The sequence below is a fragment of the Mesoplodon bidens genome (genome assembly GCF_964165515.1).
Source record: "Mesoplodon bidens genome assembly, chromosome: 17".
NCBI lineage: Eukaryota > Metazoa > Chordata > Mammalia > Artiodactyla > Ziphiidae > Mesoplodon > Mesoplodon bidens.
The window spans coordinates 76,870,932-76,891,415 of NC_138174.1; the positions used below are offsets into that span (position 1 = coordinate 76,870,932).

Here is a 20,484-nt window from a genome sequence, read left to right on the forward strand (position 1 = left end):
TGTCCCCGTGAAAGGCTCCCTCCCCTCCCCTCCCCCAGCGTGGGCCCCACCGTCCACTTTCTGTCTCTGTGAATCCGACTCCTCCAAAGACCTCGCGTGAGTGGAATCAGACCGGATGTGTCACTCTGGGGTGGCTTATTTCTCTGAGCATCATGTCCTTGAGGTTCACCCGTGTTGTAGCAGGTGTCAGGGTTTCCTTCCTTTCTGAGGCTGAGTGATACCCCGTTGCATGGATGGACCACATTGTGTTCATCCATCGTCTGTTGGAGGAGGCTGTGCTTTGAGATAGATTAAAATCAGTCTTTGAAAACCAGGTGCATACTCCAGTTTCCTTCTGTGCCAGGTGGGTCCCTGTAGACGGGGCCCGGGGCTGCACATTGACCTCTTCGTTTTCTAAGAAAGACCCTCCTACTACTGCACATGCGTCGGTTCAAACAAATCTTGAGTATGTTCACGTTGATGTTGATGTGGAAAAAACAACTCAAATATAAAGAACAAAAAATGCAAGTTTTCAGGCTCTTTGGAGAAATCCCTCTGTTTTTGTAAGCGGTGGACTGTTTCCTTTGGGTCGTGAGGACGAGGTGACGGCCCTGCTGTGGGTCAGGGCTCCCTGGCCGGTCCTGCTCTCCCCGTGTGCGTCTGACCCTGACGGGGCTGCTGTAGCCTTGAGAACAGGTATGGTACCGTTACCAAGCGTGAGAGAGTTCTTTAAAAGGGTCTGACGTTTTTCGTGCCGTTGTGCCTTCTGGGATGAAAAGCTGACCAGCATTAAGAGAACCATATTGCACACGTGATATAACAGGTGCAGCTTTTGAATCACAAGAAGACGGAAGAGACAGCCAGGTAAGAAAGGCTCAGGCTTGAACGCTCAGGGCTACGTTCAAAGTCACGGTGTTTGAACCTGGCAGGTAAGTCACAGGCAGAGAGGAAACGGGCTACGGCATTTCGCTTACAAAAGGAAGACAGGGAAATAAAATCTTTGTAACATTCGCAACCTCTGTAGACCAGGGTCAAAACATGGGATGAAAAGAGAGAAGAAAGGACAAAGAAGTACCGTCAGGTCCCCACCTGCAGGGGCAGTCGGGACGGTGGGGCAGGTCCTGCCTGAACCCGTGTGTTCTACAAGCCAGCCTGTGCCCCCCAACCCCCAGCTGCAGCCTCCACCCGTACCCCAGCCCCCTGCCTGGCCTGCCCACCCCCTGCCCACCCCGAGGGCTGGCCCAGCCCCAGGGCCCACCTGCTTGGCCAGGGCCGCTGGAGGAGGCGGGACATTCTCTCCCACGGGCCCCTGGGGATGCGCTGCCCTGCCACCTGCCAGGCCGGTCTGGGATGGGTGCCAGCCTGCCGGCGCCTCCTTCCAGGGCCTGCCAGGCCGGTCTGGGATGGGTGCCAGCCTGCCGGCGCCTCCTTCCAGGGCCTGCCTGGCCCGCTGGCTCCCGTTGCTGAGCTTGGTTTCCCTGCCTGGTGCCAGGCCTAGCTGGCCTCTGTCAAGGTGGCCCTGAGAACGCTCACCCTCACCCCAGCCGTGGTCCTTCCCACTGGGAGCTCCACGCGTGCCGAGCGAGGCCAAGCCGGGCCTGGTGTCCCCGCCTGTCCCTGCTCTGTGATGTGTTGGGTCTGAGAACAAGGTGCAGCCCCGCAGGAGCTGGTCAGGGTGACGCCGGGTGACCGCGGCCTCACTGCGGGGACCCACCCAGCCCAGCCCTTGTTCCCGGGCCACCCTCATGCTGCTCGTGCCCGACGAAGGGGAGGTCAGACCACAGCTGGCCGTGCCTCCGGCCACCCAGGGCCACCCCGAGGAGTTAGCAGGCCTGGGGTGTTAGAGAGGACACCATGCCTGCGTGAGCTCTGGGCCTTTTTTGATTGTTTGGGCCCAAAGTGAGCTCATCAGCCTCACTCAGCGGCTGGGCAGCCATCCAGTGGCCCCTCGGAGCGGCTGTTGGGACATTGCGGGCTGACGGCCGTGCGTCCACAGGGCCGCACGTGTCCAGGGTCCCGGGGGCTTTTGCCCACGTGGCTGCAGTTTCTGGATTACTTGCTCCAGTTTCCCCCACTGCCACCACCCTCAGCACAGTCACCCCGAGGCCTGGCACACAAGGGACCCTGGGGGCCGGCCTCTTGTGCAATGTGAGCGTCAGCCACCCGCCCTCTCCCCTGGGCATGTGAAGTCACAGACGCGGGAGACGGGAGACGGGACCCTCCTTAGTGCGGAGTGACGGGCCCCCGGGGTGCTGAGCCCTGGCTCCTGGGGGCTGGGCACATCACACGGCCTTGCTCTGGGGCTGCAGTCATGTGGGCAGAGGGGGCCTTGGAGGGTCCCTATGTCCTTACATAAGGTGCCTTCTGTTACGCCTGTGTGCCTCTGAGCCAGCGTTCCCAAAACGTGGTCGGAGACAGGAGAGGGGCAGGGAGGAGAGCTCTTGTGGCCCCCAGCCAGGTGCTAGTGCACGGGCGTCGTCACCATCCACCTCTGGGGCTGGGGCCGGGTCCCCTGCAGAGGAGGGGCCCTGCCTGGCCTGACACAGGAGGCAGCCCAGGGGTGGGCGGGAGGGAGGGTGGCTTTATCCCGTAGGGTGGACTCGGCCTGGGGGGTCTGGACTCAGAGCCAGGCCGCGGGCCCCACCCGGTCTGTGCTCCCCAGCTGTGTGACTCTGGGCGGACAACTTAGCCTCTCTATGCCTCTGGCTCATTGTGAGGAGTGAGGGAAGAATAGCCCCAGGCTTCAGTGCAGTGCCTGCCAGGAGGGGGGACCCGGGCGGGGCCTCGGCCACACCTTCCCTCGCACGACCCCACTGGGCAGCCGCGGGGCCGCAGGCGGGTGACCGCAGAGCTCGGGCCTGCGCGTTTTCACACACCGGGAGCCGGGAGCTGCCGGGCCGATCGCTGCCTCGCTGGGAAACCCGCCTTCCGGGACACGTTCGTGTGGATCCAGTAAATTCCTCCTATTTCTCTTGAAATTCTCTTTGTAAGGGATTGTGTCGCTGGCGCCTTGGCCTCTTCATCGTGTTTGCTGTCAGCGCCGTCCACTGAGGTCGTGACAGAGGCTTTGGCGTTACAGACTTTCTACCGTAAAGGCTTCCAAATGCGCAGCGCGAGCTAAAGACCCCAGGGGACGGGGGTGGGGGTGGCAGGGGGACGTGGAAGTGACGCGGGCGGTGGGGCGCGAGGCCCTGGGCCGCGTGCTCCGTGAGTGGCCAGGCCACCAGCCCTGCTCGTGCGTGAGCGTGACAGGCCGCCGAGGGCAGCGGGGTCAGCGCAGGGGCCACGGGAGAACGTTCCGGGCCCAGAACCACAGCTGACACCCTGAGGCCTGTTGTGGAGTCACAAGGGGTGCCGGGGAGCCGGGCCAGCTCTGTCTTGGGGGAAGGGAGACGGCCGCACAGCAGCCGCCGCTGCATAGAGCGCGCGGCGGGCTTGCCGCCATCATCAGGCTTTGCTCCCGCGGCAGCCCCGGAGGTGGACACTGTTCGGGTCCCGCTTTTGCTTCTCACTGAGTGGCCCGTCCAGGTGGCGCCGAGGAACGGCCGGCCCGGCTTGTGGTGACAGGCCCGTGTCCCCCGCACGTGGCACCTGCCCCGGGCTGTGCTCCTCTCGGTAGCCCCCCATGGGCGGGTGGCCTGGGAGCGTGTCTCAGACCCCTGTGCCGGCGGGGCCCGTGCCTGGCGGGGTGGCCGCCTGCTCAGGGGAAGTGAGTCTCTTGCACTTTAGGAAGAGTGAGATCCAGGGCAGCTCCCCTGTGAGACAGAGGGAGGGTGGGGCGGAGTGCAGACACAGCCTGTGGAGAAGCCGCCGTGGTTGGTGTCGTCAGGGGACCGCGTGGGACTTGTCCCCCCAGGGGAGGGGCCGCCGAGAGGGGCAGTCTCGGCAGAGCACCGGCGAGTGGACGGGGCGGGACCTGCGCGGCCACCCGATGCGCTGCCGTCTCGCGCTGGGCTGAGCCCCGGCTCCCGTGGCCGAGACTGGGAGGCCTCAGGAGCCCGCCTGGGGCTGCCCAGAGGAAAGCTTGTGCCCGTGACACTGACCAAGGAGCCCCGGGCTCCTGACCGCCCCGGCCAGAGCCGGCACCAGGCTTCGGGGCCGTCTCAGCTTCGACTGCCCTGGCCGCCCAGATCAGGCCCTGGGGCCGCCGTCCATGTGGATCGCCTGCTGCTGGGTGTGGCGGGGGTGCGGGGCAAGGCGGCTGTGATCCCAGGTACCTGGCACTTAAGCCCGAGTGGTAAACAAAATAAAACTTCCCTCCGCGAGAGCTGAGCCCGATTAGAAGCCAGTTCTGTCGGGGGCGCCGTGTCGGCCGCGAGACCGTCATCGGCCTGGCTGTGTGCGCTCTGATGTCAGCAGCAGAAATCAAAACTGACCTCTGTTTGTGCTTTTACCCGGAAGTTCTGTGCTGTCTCTGGAACAGGTAGCGTTGGACAGGTGGAGCCTTTCACCTTCAGGTGCGCTGACACACAGTCAGCGGCGCGCACGCGCCCGCACAGGCGTGACTTGTGTGTCCGTCACCGGTGCTGCTCTGACAGAGAGCATTTGGGCCGTTTCTGCTCTGACTTTTGTTACATGATGTTCCCAGCAGGCGGAGCACCACCACCAGCCGCGTGATTTCTATGTGTCCCGTGTACTTCTGGGTTTCATTTAAACCGTCGGTATGTTCGGAGGCTTGGAAATTAGCAGTTCCAGTCGGAGCCTCGGCCTGCCCTCTCATTGCTCCGCGCGGATCGGCCAGCGTGGGCACTGCCGCCCTGCAGCTGGCTCACGGTGGCGGGCTCGGCCAAGGGGAGAAGCCTCCTGGTCTCTGCAGTGACTCAGACGCCGCGTCAGGCTCAGTGGGGACGGGGCTGTCGTCACCGGGTGCTCAGCATCGTTCTCACACATGCTGCTGCTGCGAGGAGCCTCATCTTGTCTCCCGTCCCCGGCAGACGCTCGTGCACCTCCTGGCGCCTCGGGGCTTTTCTCCCTGAGCTGTGGCCGTGCCTTCAAGAGCGATTTTGTGTCGTGGATGAATTCGGGGACCCCAGATGCTGGGACTAACGTGACGTGTGGGTCATAGGCTCACTGTGAAGGGCTGGGCCGGCCGGTCCACTTGCAAGGGAAGATGACCAGCTCTGACTGGAACAGCTGGGCTCCAGGAAGCATGGGCCCTGCCTACCTCCCTGTGCCGTGAGCTGGTTGGTGTCAGGCTGGGAAATGAACAACACAGAGTCTGTCCGTCCGTCTCGGGTCAGAGCGAGCCCTGGAAGGTGCCCGCAAGCTCAGGGAAGCCCCGCAGGTGGCTCGATGCTTTCCTGGCACGCGGCACCCCTGGCAGTGTGTGGAGCAGCCTGAGGGCCACAGGAGGAGCCGGTTTGCTCCGAGCTCTTCCCAGAGATGGATGGCAGGGAAGACCCATCCTCCAGCGGCACCCTGAGCGCAGCTCTCTCCTCCCCTCAGCCTGCAGGATGCTGGCATCGGGTTCATCCTGGTCATAGACCGCAGGCAGGACAAATGGACCTCAGTCAAGGCGTCCATCCTGAGAATAGCGGTAAGTGTCGGTACTGCGCCCGGGACCCCCACCCCCTCCTCCTGGGCGGGTGACGCGGCCTTTCCTGCCTGCTGGCACTCTGGGTTCTGGCCTGTGCTGCTCGGTGGGGCGCCAGCTCGGAGCACCAGCCTGGGGCCTGGGGCAGGGCCAGCCCACACCTCCCTGGCTTCCTCAAGTTGCTAGCACAAGTGTGTGTGCATGTGTGTGCATGTCTGTGCACGTGTGTGCATGCCTGTGTGTTCTCAAGTGGGTTATAACTCTCGGGGGCTGTGTTATAATTTGAAAACAATCTCCCCAGCCTGTTTGTCTCTGACGTTGAGTATGTGAGATGCTCAGGACACACCATGCAGTCATTCTTGAGGGTGATGAGAGTGTCACAGAAACCTTCAGGCGACAAGTTTGGGGATTATATTGAACAGCTTTTCCTATGTGACTTTCTCCTTCTAAACGGGCTGTTTCTTCTTTAGTCTTACGACTAAGTCAGACTAGTAGCCGTCCTTGGTGGCCCTCGTGGCCACGTGGAGACCCTCCTGGTCCGCAGACTGCAGGCGGAAGAGCCGCTGGTCTGCGGTGCTGCTGTGCCGTTTTTAGCCGCGGGAATAGCTGAAGAGGGAAGCTGAAGTCAGCAGAAAGCCCCTAATCTTATTTTCGGCGGCGGCTTGGCCCTGCTCCTGAGCTGGGTGCGGAGCGCGCTTCTCCCCGGCTGAGTTTCACCCACGCTTGCCTCCCCACAGCCAGAGGACCGGGAAGTTTGCTGCTCTGCAGGCAGAGTGACCCTGACCGACCCCCGGTAGGGGGACAGTCCCTCAGGCTCTTGCTCTGGGTCTTGTTCTGGCCTCTGCGGGGCTCTTGCTGGGCTGGGGTCTGGATGGGGCGGGAGAACTGGTCCCTCCTCCCGGCTGCCTCATTACTTCCTCTGGACAGCGCTTCAGGCTCAGTATCTGCCCCGACGCTCACGACCGACAGGGTCCTGTGCAAACCCATCCCGGGGCTGCCCGGGCCCCGCTTCGTCCTCCTGACAAAGCGACTCCCTCGCCGCCCTTGCTTCCCGCCCCCACCAGGCACACACTCTCTGCGTCACCGTTTGTCTGCAACAAATCGAAACACTTCAGGACATTTCAAAAGAAGCGTATTCATATAGTATATAAATGTTTCCTTGTCAGCTTTCCTTTGTTTTTAAATCCTTAGAAGCTCACAGAGGACTTTGATGTGCCACCACCAGTTCACAGCCAGCACGTCCATCTCATTATGTGACAGTTTAAAATAAATTTGCGCATGGTGTCACCTGACAGCCCAAATTAAGGATTAAATTGTAAAAGCCACTTGGGTCAGATGCACAAAGGACTTAACAACACATTTTTCTTGAATCAATAACTCAGTAAATTAGTCCTGAGCTGGTGGCCAAGAAGTTTCCAGTCAAGTGTGTTGCTGTTTTAAAAGGTAACACTGTTATAATAACATTTTCGAGTCCAGTAATCTGCCCAGTTCTTCCGCGTTTGTCTATCAGTGGTTTGAACCACCGCTCGGGCACGTCGTGGTGTGCACGGGCGTCTGAGTCAGCCGCTTTGCCGTGATGGTCACGGGCATCCCTGTGGGGTCCAGGCCTTGCCACATGCCACACCCTGGGGGGCCCTCACCCAGAGCCAGGGTGGCTGCCACTCATCCCTCCATACCCGCCCCTAGCGGCACCCCCCAACCCTGGAGCAGGGCTGCACTCAGTCCCTGCCTGGCCTCCCTTCCTGGGAGGGTACCCTCATTCTCTGTTTGCACGCCGTGGTCCCTCGAGGCCACAGCCAGCCCCATCCACCTTTGTGTGGCCGGCACCCAGCCCGGACCAGGGCGAGACTGGAGCGCTGTGAATATCTCTTGAGCTGATCAGCCACTCCTGGTCAGATAATAAGAGATTCTCCAAATGCAGTGTTGTTTTCTAAGAAACAGATATATTATTTTTAAAACCTGAGTAATCATCGAGATTGCCAGTGGCCCAAGGTAGACCTGTTGTAGGGTCAGGCTCTCCCGTGGCCAAGTATAAACATAGTTTTACTCTTCATCCAGTTTTTTTTTTTTTTTTTTTTTTTTTTTTTGGCTGTGTTGGGTCTTCGTTGCTGTGCGCAGGCTTTCTCTAGTTGCGGCGAGCGGGGGCTACTCTTCGTTGCGGTGCGCGGGCTTCTCGTTGCAGTGGATTCTCTTGTTGCGGAGCACGGGCTCTAGGTGCGTGGGCTTCAGTAGTTGTGGCTCATGGGCTCAGTAGTTGTGGCGCGCGGACTTAGTTACTCCGTGGCATGTGGGATCTTCCCGGACCAGGGTTCGAACCCATGCCCCCTGAATCGGCAGGCGGATTCTTAACCACTGCACCACCAGGGAAGTCCCTTCATCCAGTTTATAATGAGATGAATTTCTGAAGAGAGCTGGCTCATCTTCAGAACTTTGTGAAAATCATAACTGAAAAGTTAGGGGCTTCCCTGGTGGCGCAGTGGTTGAGAGTCCGCCTGCTGATGCAGGGGACACGGGTTCGTGCCCCGGTCCGGGAAGATCCCACATGCCGCGGAGCGGCTGGGCCCGTGAGCCGTGGCCGCTGGGCCTGCGCGTCCAGAGCCTGTGCTCCGCAACAGGAGAGGCCACAGCAGTGAGAGGCCCGCATACTGCAAAAAAAAAAAAAAAAAAAAAGTTAGTTTTCACGTTTGCACTGATTCTTATACAATAAAAATATAAATTTTTCTCCTGTAAGCCTTAGGGTTCCCCAGTACTGCCTTGGAACTGCCCAGAAGTTAGCACTTTTCAGCAGAATTGTCAAAAATTCTCTTTGAACTCCAATGGTTTTTGTTACAGGAATTCACTGATCATATTAATGCCAAAAGTTCTATTTATATATTCAATACATTTATTGAGACGTTAATGTGTGCCTGGCACGGTAGGAAGTGCTGGGGACAGGGGAGCATAGCAAGAAATGTGTAGGCTAGTGGAGTGCAGGTGGCTGACATTGTGACCAGATGCCGGACACCCACACAGGGCACCGGAGACGGGCGGGGAGGTCGCAGGGGGCGGGGACACTGCGAGCCCGGCCTTGCTGTTCATGGTCCACGCCCCTCTGAGCTAGGTGCGGGGTCCACGCTGCACCCTGGCTCTGTGGTGGGGACAGAGCTGACACCTTGTCCCCATGCAGGGGAGTGGAGGGGGGCGGAGCTGGCCCACGACGCTATCCCCTGCTGTGGACCTGGACCGCCAGCCTCACTGGCCTTTGCTTTCATCCAGGGGAGCTTGGGGGAGAAAACCACCTGGCTTCAGCTGGGCCAGAGCCCTTGAGGAGGGGACATCTGTCGGCACCGGCCCAGCCTGAACGATTCCACCACAGCCCCGGGCCGCAGGCAGAGAGGCTGTTGATCCAAACATGTTTGGCCGCCCGAGTGAGCCTGGGCGCTTACATAATGCGCTGAAATTTGGGGCTATTTTAAGCCGCCATGTGTGTTGTCTCGTGAGCTGAGTTTTCTGTACTTTGGGGTGTTCTTTTTCCTTTTTTTGGTTGCCTCTACCTCAGCTTGGAATAGAAAAATAAGACATTGGAGGGTCCAACGTCCAGTGTCGCTAAAATCAGACTTGCTGTGTCCCCATCAAGAGCAGAGCCCGCGGCAGCTCACCGGGTGTCAGTTCAGTGTGGGTGTTTGCCTGTCACAGTTCACGGTCACAGCCCACGGATGAGACCCAAAGCTGAGAGTTCGAACATTGCTCTTTGTCCAACAGTTGGATCAAGGTTTGGACCATCCTCAGATGGATGTATCTTTCATAAGATACCGTGTATGCTCTTCTGGGATTCCGTTTAAAATTGAACCCCCTTTTTCTAAGCTACAGGACTTAGTGGAGGAGTCGGGGGGCAGCTGGGGACATTGCAGCAGAGGGTGATGATCTGTGTTTGGAGCCAGCCTGACTCAGCTGAGTCCGAACCCTAGAGCACACCTTGAAGGAAATCACGGGGAGAGCGGTTTCTAGTCTGCAGGGGGCAGACTCCAGTTTTTGCTTGTAAAGCCTAAGCCTTCTGTGTGCAGAAAAGGTACCACATGACGTATCTGAGGCACCAGGATTTTTAGGTCATCCGGTAAATAGTCCAAATGTAGCAAACTAATAGTGTCCTAAACAACGCTGATGAATTCCTCCTGTGCGCTAGTTGCTAGAGGTCTAAGCGCAGCTTGGTGAGCGCCTGGCGGAGGGAAGGCAGGAGCAGTGCAAGCTCCAGGAGGGCTTCCCGGCTGAGGTGACCCTGCTGAGAGCTGGGAGGGGAAGGAGGCCTTGTCTGGGCAGAGGGGTGCTGATCCGCCCCTCGGAACACAGACAGGAAGGCGGGGGGCCAGGGCATGGCTCCTTCCGAGGGGCCTGGGGTGCTGGGGGTGGAACACAGGTCACCGAGGGGGTCGGGTCATAGCACCACTCTGGCTGAGGATAACGCACGGACTGGCTCCTTGGGAGGCCAGCGTTGACTCTTCAAGAGCTGCGGCTTCTAAAATAAGTAGCTCAGCAGAGCTGCTCTGTGGAGGCGACAGGGCACCTCCAGCCCTGGGCTGTGCGTGGAGAGGCCTTCATGCAGCTTCCCTTCAACTCACCTGTGCTGCAGGTGGAGACTGGGCTTCAAAGGGCCGAGGCCGCCTACTGATGGGGTCGATGGCTGGGGCTCCGAGTCCAGGCCGGTGGGCAGTGCAGGTCCACACAGCATGTTCCGGGGGAGGACAGCTCCCCTAACATGGAGAGTATTCGGGCTAATGACCGTCCTCCGACCAGAGATACCCTTCCTACCACGTTCTTAAATGTCTTTTCCGCAACGGTGTCTGTGACGGTCTCCACACTGTCCAGCCGGGGGTGGGGGCAGACGGCCCCATCCTCAGTGCTCACACCCAACCTGCGTGGGAGCCACCCTGGGAGTGAGGGGAGGCCTCTTCTCACGTCAGCCTCTCTGATTCAGACCCCAGGGTTTTCATCTGTTGGCACTGAGACACCAAGTTTCAAGTTTATATTCATCACACAAACTTGTGATTTTTGACTGCTATCAGACAAATATTGGTCAGGCTTCGGCTGCTCTGTTTGAAATCAAATGTATAGTCAGGCTGGGTAAATGTGACTTCGAGCAAAACTTAAGAAAGTAGCATGCACTTGGGGAGGGTTTTCAAACCCCGTTCCCTGAGGCATCGGGGCTCCACAGAGCTTCTACTGCGTCCCACTGCATTTAGCTGTTTTGTAAATGTAGGTGATGTCTTTGCATTGTATAAGGCTCTTAGAATATTAATTCAGAAACCAGCCTCTTTTTCTGTCTCCAGATTACATTTTAATGGTCCTCGCACCATCTGTCTGTTCCTCAGCCAATGAAGGGCAGCCTCAGAAAAGAAACACTATTACTTTCAGGTTACATAGAAACTATCATAATCACTTGATTACGGAGTAAGTTACAAAAAGATGTTATTTTATAGCCTTCATCCCAAATCTTCCATATAGTTACTCTATTCTTATTTATTTGTTTGTTTGTTTATTTATTTATTTATGGCCGCGTTGGGTCTTCGTTGCTGCGCGCGGGCTTTCTCTAGTTGCGGCAAGCGGGGGCTACTCTTCATTGCGGTGCATGGACTTCTCATTCTGGTGGCTTCTCTTGTTGCAGAGCACGGGGTCTAGGCACGTGGGCTTCAGTATTTGCAGCACGTGGGCTGAGTAGTTGCAGTGCGTGGGCTCCAGAGCGCAGACTCAGTAGTTGTGATGCATGGGCTTAGTTGCTCCGTGGCATGTGGCATCTTCCCGGACCAGGGCTCGAAACCGTGTCCCCTGCATCGGCAGGCGGATTCTTAACCACTGCTCCACCAGGGAAGTCCCATAGTTACTCTATTTTTAAAATAAAGTTTTTGTTTTGGAATTTCCCTGAGCTTTTCATACAGATGTTTGACTCCAAGGGGGAGAAAATTAATTTGCAGCTATAAATTATGATTTAAGTTACAGTTGTGTGTGTCTCATTGAAGGGTTCCCACTGGGCTGGGGTCTCACAGTTACTCTCTTCAATATAAAGACTCGATCATTTAGAGACGGAAAGACTGAAGCAGAGGACAAGAGGGGACAATCTTCTCCACGTTGACCATCCCCCCCCAGGGACGGTGAGCACGGCTGGTGCCCCTCCTCCTGGGATGGGGTGGGCAAGTCCCCCACCCTGGGTTTCCTGGCCACCTGCCCTGAGTGGACCTCAGTGAAGGGCAAGGGCTCGTGTTACCTTGTAAGCTCAGACCACACCAGCTGTGAGGTGCGAATCAGGGCAAGAAAACTGGGCTGGGGCTTCCCTGGTGGCGCAGCGGTTGAGAGTCCGCCTGCCGATGCAGGGGACGCGGGTTCGTGCCCTGGTCCGGGAGGATCCCACATGCTGCGTGGAGCGTCTGGGCCTGTGAGCCATGGCCGCTGAGCCTGCGCATCTGGAGCCTGTGCTCTGCGGCGGGAGAGGCCACAGCAGTGAGAGGCCCGCGTGCCGCAGGAAAAAAAAAAAGAAAGAAAACTGGGCTGAAGGCTAGAGAAGTGTGACTCGGTGTCGCCTCCAGAAAGAGATGCTGAAGGCGGTTTTCCTGAAGTCGTGGAGGCTGGTCTCACGCCTGGTGGTGGGGGCTACACCGCCCTCTTGCTGATGGGGACCCAGAGCCCCCCCCGTCGGGCTGCCCACCTTCTCGTCTCTGTCCGCAACACTCAGCGGGCACCTGCACACGCAGTCCTGCCCTCCAGGGCTGTGACGGCGACATCTGGACACGTTAGGGACTGTGGGGCAGGCGTGCCGGGGCTGCAGGGGGGAGGGGCGGCAGGTGATGGAGGGGTGCAGGGGGGAGGGGCGCAGGGGGGAGGGGCAGCAGGTGACCGAGAGGTGCAGGGGGGAGGGGCGCAGGGGGGAGGGGCGGCAGGTGTAGGGCAGGCGCGGCCAGGCTGGAGACAGGGTGCGGAGTCACAGTGGTGACCAGCGCTGTGTGCTAGTGTGCAGAGAGGCTGAGGAGTGCAGGAGAGGCCGAGGAGGTGGGGTGGAGGTGAAAGAAAGCTCAGCTTCCGGGCGGCCGCGCGCTGGGGCACAGCACACCTGAGCAGACGTCTGGGGGCCTGTGGTTGACTCGCGGGGTAAAGATCAATAGAGGGGATTGAGGTCGGGTTCCGTGAAGGGCCAGGACCCCGCCATGGCCTGGTGACAGTGGCTGGAGATCAGGCTCGTGGCAGCCTGGGCGGGAGGGCAAGAGGGAGACAGGGAGCAGATGTGTGTCGGCCACAGGAACGGGAAGGCGAGATGCAGCCCGAAGACGGGAGTCGTGTCTGGAGACAGAGGACGATGGGGCAGGGCCCCTGGGCAGACACGGAGGCTGAGCGCTCGCTGCTGGGATTCAGGGTGGCCGCCCCGACGCGGTGGGAGGGCGGGCCCTGGGGCCGCGGGGCCCTGGCCTCGCTGTGTCCGGTTCGGGGACGGGATAGCGGAATCCTCCGATGCGGGGCCAGGCTCCCGGGGCCTCCCTGACCCACCAACGCGCCAGGCAGGTGTCCAGGTGAGGAGGCTGGGGAGGGCGTGCGAACCACGTGGGGCGGCCGCGGGGTCGGGGAGGGGGCGCCACCGGCCGTGGTCAGGACTCTGGGCTTGTTCGCGGCAAGGCGGGGACTTCTCTGGATATTCTGGGTGGGGGCTGTCGTGGTCCGCTGACATCTCGAGAGGGTCACAGCGCTTCTGTGGGGAACAGCTGGGCAGCGTCAGGTCAGGGCCGCCGGCAGGAGTGACACTGCCCGCCCCGCCTGGCCGGGGAGCCCTGAGCCTGAGCGCCTAGTCCAGCGGCCTCTCTTTCTCCTCCTTTTTCTCTCACTTGAGGGACCGGTTCTCAGACCGAGGCCACCGGATGCGGCACCAGGGCCCTGGGCGGACAATGCCACTGTCTCGGCTTCAGTCAGGAGCAGGGCTCTGAACGCTGCCTGGGTGGCAGAGAGCTCGGCCTCCAGGACCGTGCAGTGAGGAAGGCGCTTTGTTATCCCCATTTGCAGATGGGGAGACCGAGGCACAAAGGTTAACTTGTCCAAGGTCAGGCACCTCTTACGCAGAGCTTACGTGAATGTGCGAATCTGCTCACATGACTGTATCTATGGGTGTGCGCCTGGGTGTAAGCTTATCTTTAGCTCTGTTTTAGGTGATGCGTGTGTGTGTGTGTATGGCTTTGTCTTTATTGCACAAGTGTCTTAGTTTCCTGGGGCCGTCATAACAGATACCATAGACTACAGAGGGGCTCAAACGACAGGAATCTCCTGTCCCCCCGGTCTGCAGATGGAAGTCTGAGATCACGGTGTCGGCAGGCTGGTCCCTCTGCGGCTGTGGAGGGGTGTCTCTCTGTGCTCCCCCAGCGTCTGGTGGCCTCTGGACACCCTCAGCCATGGTAGCCCCTGTCTCTACATCCATCCTCATATGGCGTCCCCGTGGGTCTCTATGCCCAAATGTCCCCTTTGTATTTATAAGGACACAGTCATGTCTGGTCATGGGCCTGCCCTGATGACCTCATCTTAACTCGGTCACCTCTGTGAAGACCCTAAAGACATTCTGAGCCACTGGGGACGTGGACTTCAAAATAAGAATCTGGGGGCACCAACTCAGCCTTAACAAAAGGTCAAAGCTCTTTTTTTTTACAGTTTATTTTTTAAATTTTTATTGAAATATAGTTGATTCACAATGTTGTGTTAGTTTCAGATGTACGGCAAAGTGATTCAATTATACATATACATAAATATATATCTTCTTTTACATTCTCTTCCATTACAGGTTATTACAAGCTCCCCAAAAGGTCAGAGCTTTTGACCTTGAAGTTTATAAGCAGCATAACACAGTTGTACCAAGCAGTGTGACTTTTTTGCTGTTCTGTAAGAAATGGTGACGCTCTAACAGTGCAGTGTCTGTAACCATTTCCACTTTAGTCTGGCGTTGGCGTGTTGGAAGCGCCCGCTCCGGAGGGCTGGTCCTCCCCGTCGGGACCGAGGGCCGCTGCAGGTGTGGGGACCGGCTTGCAGCCGAGCTGCCCACAGACAGAGCCGCAGCCTTCTGTCCCCTGCAGGCGTCCTTCCCGGCAAACCTCCAGCTTGTCCTCGTTCTGCGCCCAACGGGATTTTTCCAAAGGACGCTCTCTGACCTCGCCTTCAGGTTCAACAGAGATGACTTTAAGATGAAGGTACCGGTAAGTGCCCACCTCCTGTGAGGAGCGGCCCGGCTCCACCTGGGCACGGGAGCGGGGGGGCCAGGGAAGTGGGTGTGAGTGACCCCTAGCGGCAGAGGGACCCCTGTCTCACCTTCTCGCTCCGGCCGGCACAGGGCAGCCCCTGGCATCTGCCAGTTGTCCTTTAAAGGCAAAGGTTGCAGGGATCCCTTAGAAGCTGTGCACCCAGGAAGCCTGCGTCCCCCCAGGGAGGCCGGCCCACGTTGAGCCAGGTACCCAGAGCAACGTTGGAAGGGGTTGCCCGGCAACGCATCCGTTACCAAGAGGACAGAGCCCACCCCCAGCACCTTATAACCCTCCAACAAGACCAGCCAGGTTTCTCCTGGAATCTGACAATCCTGGTGTGGGTCACAGTCCCCGAGGTTGTCCCCTGCTCTCCGTGCTCAGGACAGAGGGTGCTTTGCCGGCCGGGGCCAGGTGTGCAGGCCACACTCAGCGGCCCTAGACCTCAGGCTCCAGGGTTTGAGAGGAAGGGGGTGCACCCGTTTTTGTAGTATCAAAAGCCTTGGTTGGTTTCTGACGCTGGGGGCAGGGGTCTGTGCTCTCCGGGCCGCAGCCCGGCCCTCCCTTCGCAGGGCCATCTCCTGGGCACCAACGTCTCAGGGACCCTGTGAGGCGGTGACATTTGCCCATATTTGGCGAGTGACCCTCGCTAACAAGAGACCTCGGGTCAGAGGAAACAAGGCTGGGGTCCCACCCTAAGTGCGGTGGTTGCCCTGCACATGGCCCCGTGGGGCTGAGCCCGTGAGTTCTCAAAACACGGTTTCACAGAATTCATCACCAGCATCTCCTGTTCCCTGGCCCATTTTTGGATCATTCTTTAGAATTAGAGAAGCATCATCTCGGGAAGGCTGCTGCTACAGTGTGTCCACGTGGGTCAGTGTTCTGGTGCCTGTGCTGACCTCGGTGCTAAGTAGAAAACGTTAAGAGGGGCGGTGTGTTCTCGCCTTTTCTGTCATGATTCAGTAGACACAAAGCAGATGGAAATCACGGAGGAAAAGTGTTAGGTCCTTGGATAGTGGACCGACCCGTCCATGGTCCTTTTGGCATGAATCAGGCTGATCTGGGGGAATGGCCTTGCCGGACGGCAAAGAGACACCAGATACCTCCGCTGAGAACTGACATCGTAGCCTGTTCTTAAGTGAAGGTTATGCCTCAGTTGGGGGGCCTCACGTGGGCCCCCGATGGCGGGGCAGGTGGTCCTCCGGGTCTCAGTGGCACCCCGACCTCCCACGTCGGGATCGAGTTGACCCAGGACGTGTCAGATGTCCCTTCGCCCCCCAGCGAGCCCAGAGTTTAATAAAACACGAGGTGGTGTCGAGTGGCGCGTGGGCTGAGCCTCCCAGGACCTCACAGCAGCAACTGACAGCTTGCAAAGGCTGTATTTTTATCCAAGCTCATGGATGGAATGACCTCAAAAGGACAAGAGCAAGATAGGAAGTAAAACTCATCCGTGTGGAAGAGGCTCCGGGGCCACCTGTTCTCCCCAAAGGCAGCTGTGCCGTGTTGGACACCTACCCCCACCCCCGCGCAGCCTTCCGGGTCTCAGCAGGAATGCGGACAGGCCCGCGGCTTTGGGGTCCGTGCGGCTCCGTTAGCACAAGGGCCCCCTCACCCATCAGATGCCCGGTGTCGGCAGCGTGCCCGGCTCCATCCAGGGCTTTGCTCAACCCCAGCGGCGGTTGTCTGGTAAGACCGGTCGTCGTACGCTCGTTTCACGGATGGGAGAGCCGAGGCCCGGGGGGCGTCGCGTCCTGCCCTTCATGGAGGAGCCGGGAGACGCCTTCTGTTCATGCCAGCCTCGGCCCCTCCGTCTGCATCTGCGGGCGGTCTGCTTACGGGCGGCTCTCATCCTCCCCAGGTCATAATGCTGAGCTCCGTCCCAGAATTACACAGTTACATTGACAAGTCCCAGCTGACCGAGGACCTGGGCGGGACACTGGATTACTGCCACTCCAGGTGGCTCTGCCACCGCACAGTGAGTCCCCTGCATCTCCGTAACCATAGTCAATCCAACAGAGCTGCTGTTGCCTTAAGGTGCTGCCTGTTCCCAAGACCTCTTCCCATTTACCCGGGTTTTCTCCCCAAGAATGAGCAGGTGGTCTCAGTGGACCTCAGTCATCCGAAGGAGTAACGTGAGTCGTGAGTCGGGAGTGGCTTTCTTGGGCTGAGGACAGACAAGAAAGAAGGAAAAGCACGAGCTGGGTTCTCGGCACTCACCCTCTGAAAAGGTGCAGCGCCCGTGTCTGTGAAGGAGCCGAGGCTGAAACGCAGGGGGAGGACTAGGCGCCCGGCCCGTCCTCCTGAGACGGGCTGGGCTGCGGCCAAGCTTCCAGGCGCAGGAGGGCGCAGTGCGGGAGCGGCTTTGTGATGGTGTTTTCCTCCCCACCAGGCGATAGAGGGCTTCGCCCTCCTGGTTAAGCAGACAGCTCAGATGCTGCAGGCCTTCGGGACCGAGCTTGCCGAGACGGAGCTGCCCAACGACGTACAGTCCACAAGCTCCGTGCTCCGTGCCCACACGGAGAAGAAGGACAGGGTCAAGGTGCGTGCGCGGGCGGGATGGTGCGGGGAGGGGCGTCAGGGAAGTGGAGCCTAGGAGGCTCCCAAGGTACATTCTGGGCTCCCGAGCTGGGTGCCCTGCAGGGAAGCTGAACCTCCCTTCCGAGCAGCGTCTCTGGTTGGGCCCTGCCATCCTGCTGCCGGGCCCTGCTGATCAGGGCAACAAGGCAGCATCCCCGGTGCCCCCGGGAGAGGGGGGCGGACTCGGACGGCTGAGCCCAACCAAGGGGTCATGGCACACAACCGGCTTCCTGGTAAACGCGATCGGGGCTGTGCCCCCAAGGCAGCCACGCGATTAGGGCTTTGAGTTAGTGGAGGCCGTGACCCGCTGCGGGTGCTCGGGGGCTGCCCCCCTACCCCACCAAGAGAGCCCTCACCCCGTTTAGCCCCCGGCGGCGGGCCGCGGGAGCAGACACGCGGGGGTCTGGTTTCCTGTTACCCTGTCCTGTCCCACTGCCTGGGAGACCCGTAACCCTAGCCCTGCCCCAGTCACGGTGGGAGCGCTTCCCCGGCGCTGCTGAGCGGTCAGCAGAGGGTCTGGGGGACAGGCGGAGACCACCGTGTGCCCACCTTATTGTCGTCATCTTCACACTCCCCTGTGGGGCCGGGCGCCACGGAGCCCACCACCGGGGGCCAAGTCCAGGGCCTGGCGGCCTGGGGTGATGGGCGGCGCGCTCGTCCCACAGGAGGACATGAGGCTGGCGCTGGACGAGGGGCGGAGCGTCCTGGAGAGCATCCGGGAGCCGCTGGCCCAGGGCCCGGAGCAGAACCCGAACCAGGACCAGCTGGACAGTCAGAGCACCGTGCAGAGGTGAGGCCGGGACCGGCGGGGTCAGGGCAGCAGCGCGTGACCTGCAGGCACAGAGGCAGCTCACCGCTTCCTCGTCCCCTGAGCTGAGGTTGTAAATGATAGGCCCAAACGGCCACGTCTCCACCTTTTAAAACAACACACTCAGCACAACCACCCGCCCCAGGCTCCGAGAGACCCAGGGTGCCCCAGGGCGTCGAGGGCAAGGGCAGGGCCCTGGGGGGAAACAGACCGCGGCCGCCTGAGCCCTCCAACGCGCCCCCTCCCCTGTGGAGGGCAGACCAAGCGCCCCGCCTGCTTGGCGCTGCAGGGGCCCCGCACGGCTGCCGTCCCCTCTCGCAGGCTCCTGGCCCAGCTGAATGAAACCGAGGCCGCCTTTGATGAGTTTTGGGCAAAACATCAGCAAAAACTGGAGCAGTGCCTGCAGCTCCGGCATTTCGAGCAGGACTTCCGAGAGGTGAGAGGCCGGGGCTCGGGGAGCCTGCAGGTAGGCGCCCGGCACTGCGGCTGCAGGAGGCCGCTGACAGTGCTCCGGGAGAACCGGCTCGTCAGCCATGCGGAGCCACGCGGAGCCGCGGGATTGGCTTGGACTACGTGAGCAATGAGTGAACCGTCGCAGACGAAGGTCGTGGAAGCTCTGTCCCGCCCCCTTCACCCTTCTCCATCCCAGTCGTTTTAGCCGATCTGGTTCCTTGGCCTTTCCGTGTAAATTTAAAATGATCTTGTCTGTGCCTACGAGAAAGTCCTGCTGGGGCTTCGTCAGGAATTGTGTTGAGCCTGTACCTCAATTTGGGGAGAATCAGCACCTTTACTGTGCCACGTCCTCCCCTCAGAGAACACGTACATCGGTCCATTTATTTAGATTTTCTTAGATTTCTTTCACCAGTGCTGTGTGGTTTGCACGAGTTCAGTACGTGTTTTGTTTGATTTGAGTGTACATACTCCGTTTCTTAAGCAACTGTAGATGGTGTTGTATTTTTAATTTCGGTGTCCACGTGCTCACTGCTATCTATAGAAGTACAGCTCGGGTTTTGTGGATTCATCTTGTCTCCTGAAACCTTGCTAAGCTCAATCTGGGAGTCGTTTGGTAGAGTTTCGGGGTTTCTCCACATAGACGATCAGGTCATGTGCAAACAGAAATAGCTTGATTTCTTCCTTTTCGATCTGTATGTCTTCATGTGTTTACATTTTTAAATTGTTTGCCCTGTTGCCCCAGAGAGAGCTTCCACTGCTCGGGTAACGGTGGTGAGAGTGGGCGTCCCTGCCTTGCTCCCCGTCTCCCGGGGAAGGTGTTTTTCTCCAACGTTACACCTGTAATGTCGGCAGTAGGATCGCTGTAGATGCTCTTTCTCAAATCGAGGAAGTTTCCCTCTAGCCCTGCTTCTGAGAGGGGGTCCGGGCCCCCCTCCCCTCCCTGCACGCCCCGTTTCTGCGGCACCCCCCGCCTCCTTCTTCTCAGCCGTGGCTCTTCTCACGGCTCTCCCCGCCTGGTCTCTCACCCCCATTCCATTGCAGGTCAAAGCCGCCTTGGACGTGTTGGCCCAGAAGATCACGACCTTCACCGACGTGGGGAACAGCCTGGCGCACGTGGAGCACCTCCTGAAGGACCTGGCCAGCTTTGAGGAGAAGTCCAGTGTAAGAAGGGACGCAGGCGGCAGGGGCAGGGCGGCCTGGGGACACTGTGCTCAGCGTCACCGTCCCCGCAGAAGCCCCCCTCCCTGCCCTGAGCCCCACGGGCAGGGGGAGGGGTGGCTGCCTGGCCCACTCACCCCCGCTGACCCCCGTCCCACCCCACTGACCCCCGTCCCACCCCACTGAACCCCGTCCCACCCCCGCTGACCCCGGTCCCACCTCACTGACCCCCGTCCCACCCTCGCTGACCCCCGTCCCACCCCACTGACCCCCGTCCCACCCTCGCTGACCCCCGTCCCACCCCACTGACCCCCGTCCCTCCCTCCACTGACCCCCGTTCCACCCTCACTGACCCCCGTCCCACCTCACTGACCCCCGTCCCACCCCACTGACCCCCACGCCCACCCCTGCCGACCTCTGGCAGGAAATGGCGCCCCTTTGCCCCAAGAACCAGGCTGAGCCGGTCTCTGGCGGCTCCACAGGCGGTGACGCAACGGGCCCGCACCCTGGCCCTGGAAGGTGAGCGGCTCATGGAGCTGACACACTACGCTGTGGACTCCATCCGCCCCAAGTGCCACGAGCTCCGCCAGCTGTGTGACCAGTTTGCAGCTGCCGTCGGCCGGAGGAGAGGGCTGCTGGGCAGGGCGCTGGACCTGCACAGCCTCCTCGAGGCGGTACGCCCCCCGGCCCGGCCCACACACCCCGGGCCCCACTGTCCCGCGGGGACGCTCCTGCCGTGGTCCGGG

General features: G+C 59.8%; 1 protein-coding gene across 13 annotated transcripts in view; it reads left to right on the forward strand.

The window, feature by feature from the left end:
* MCF2L (MCF.2 cell line derived transforming sequence like) overlaps nt 1-20,484 on the forward strand; it is a gene marked incomplete at its 5' end in the record, with an annotated part of 121,613 nt that overhangs the window by 81,866 nt on the left and 19,263 nt on the right. For 12 of the 13 annotated variants that reach the window (XR_014013561.1, XR_014013562.1, XM_081214402.1 and 9 more), the window contains 8 exons: nt 5,425-5,515; nt 14,581-14,700; nt 16,601-16,717; nt 17,132-17,281; nt 17,985-18,109; nt 18,449-18,563; nt 19,622-19,741; nt 20,221-20,412. Coding sequence is in view for 11 of the 13 variants with exons in the window: in XM_081214402.1 (XP_081070528.1) it covers nt 5,425-5,515; nt 14,581-14,700; nt 16,601-16,717; nt 17,132-17,281; nt 17,985-18,109; nt 18,449-18,563; nt 19,622-19,741; nt 20,221-20,412 (1,030 nt within the window). The remainder of the gene's footprint in view (nt 1-5,424; nt 5,516-14,580; nt 14,701-16,600; nt 16,718-17,131; nt 17,282-17,984; nt 18,110-18,448; nt 18,564-19,621; nt 19,742-20,220; nt 20,413-20,484) is intronic. The other variant, XM_081214399.1, reaches the window with a different exon arrangement.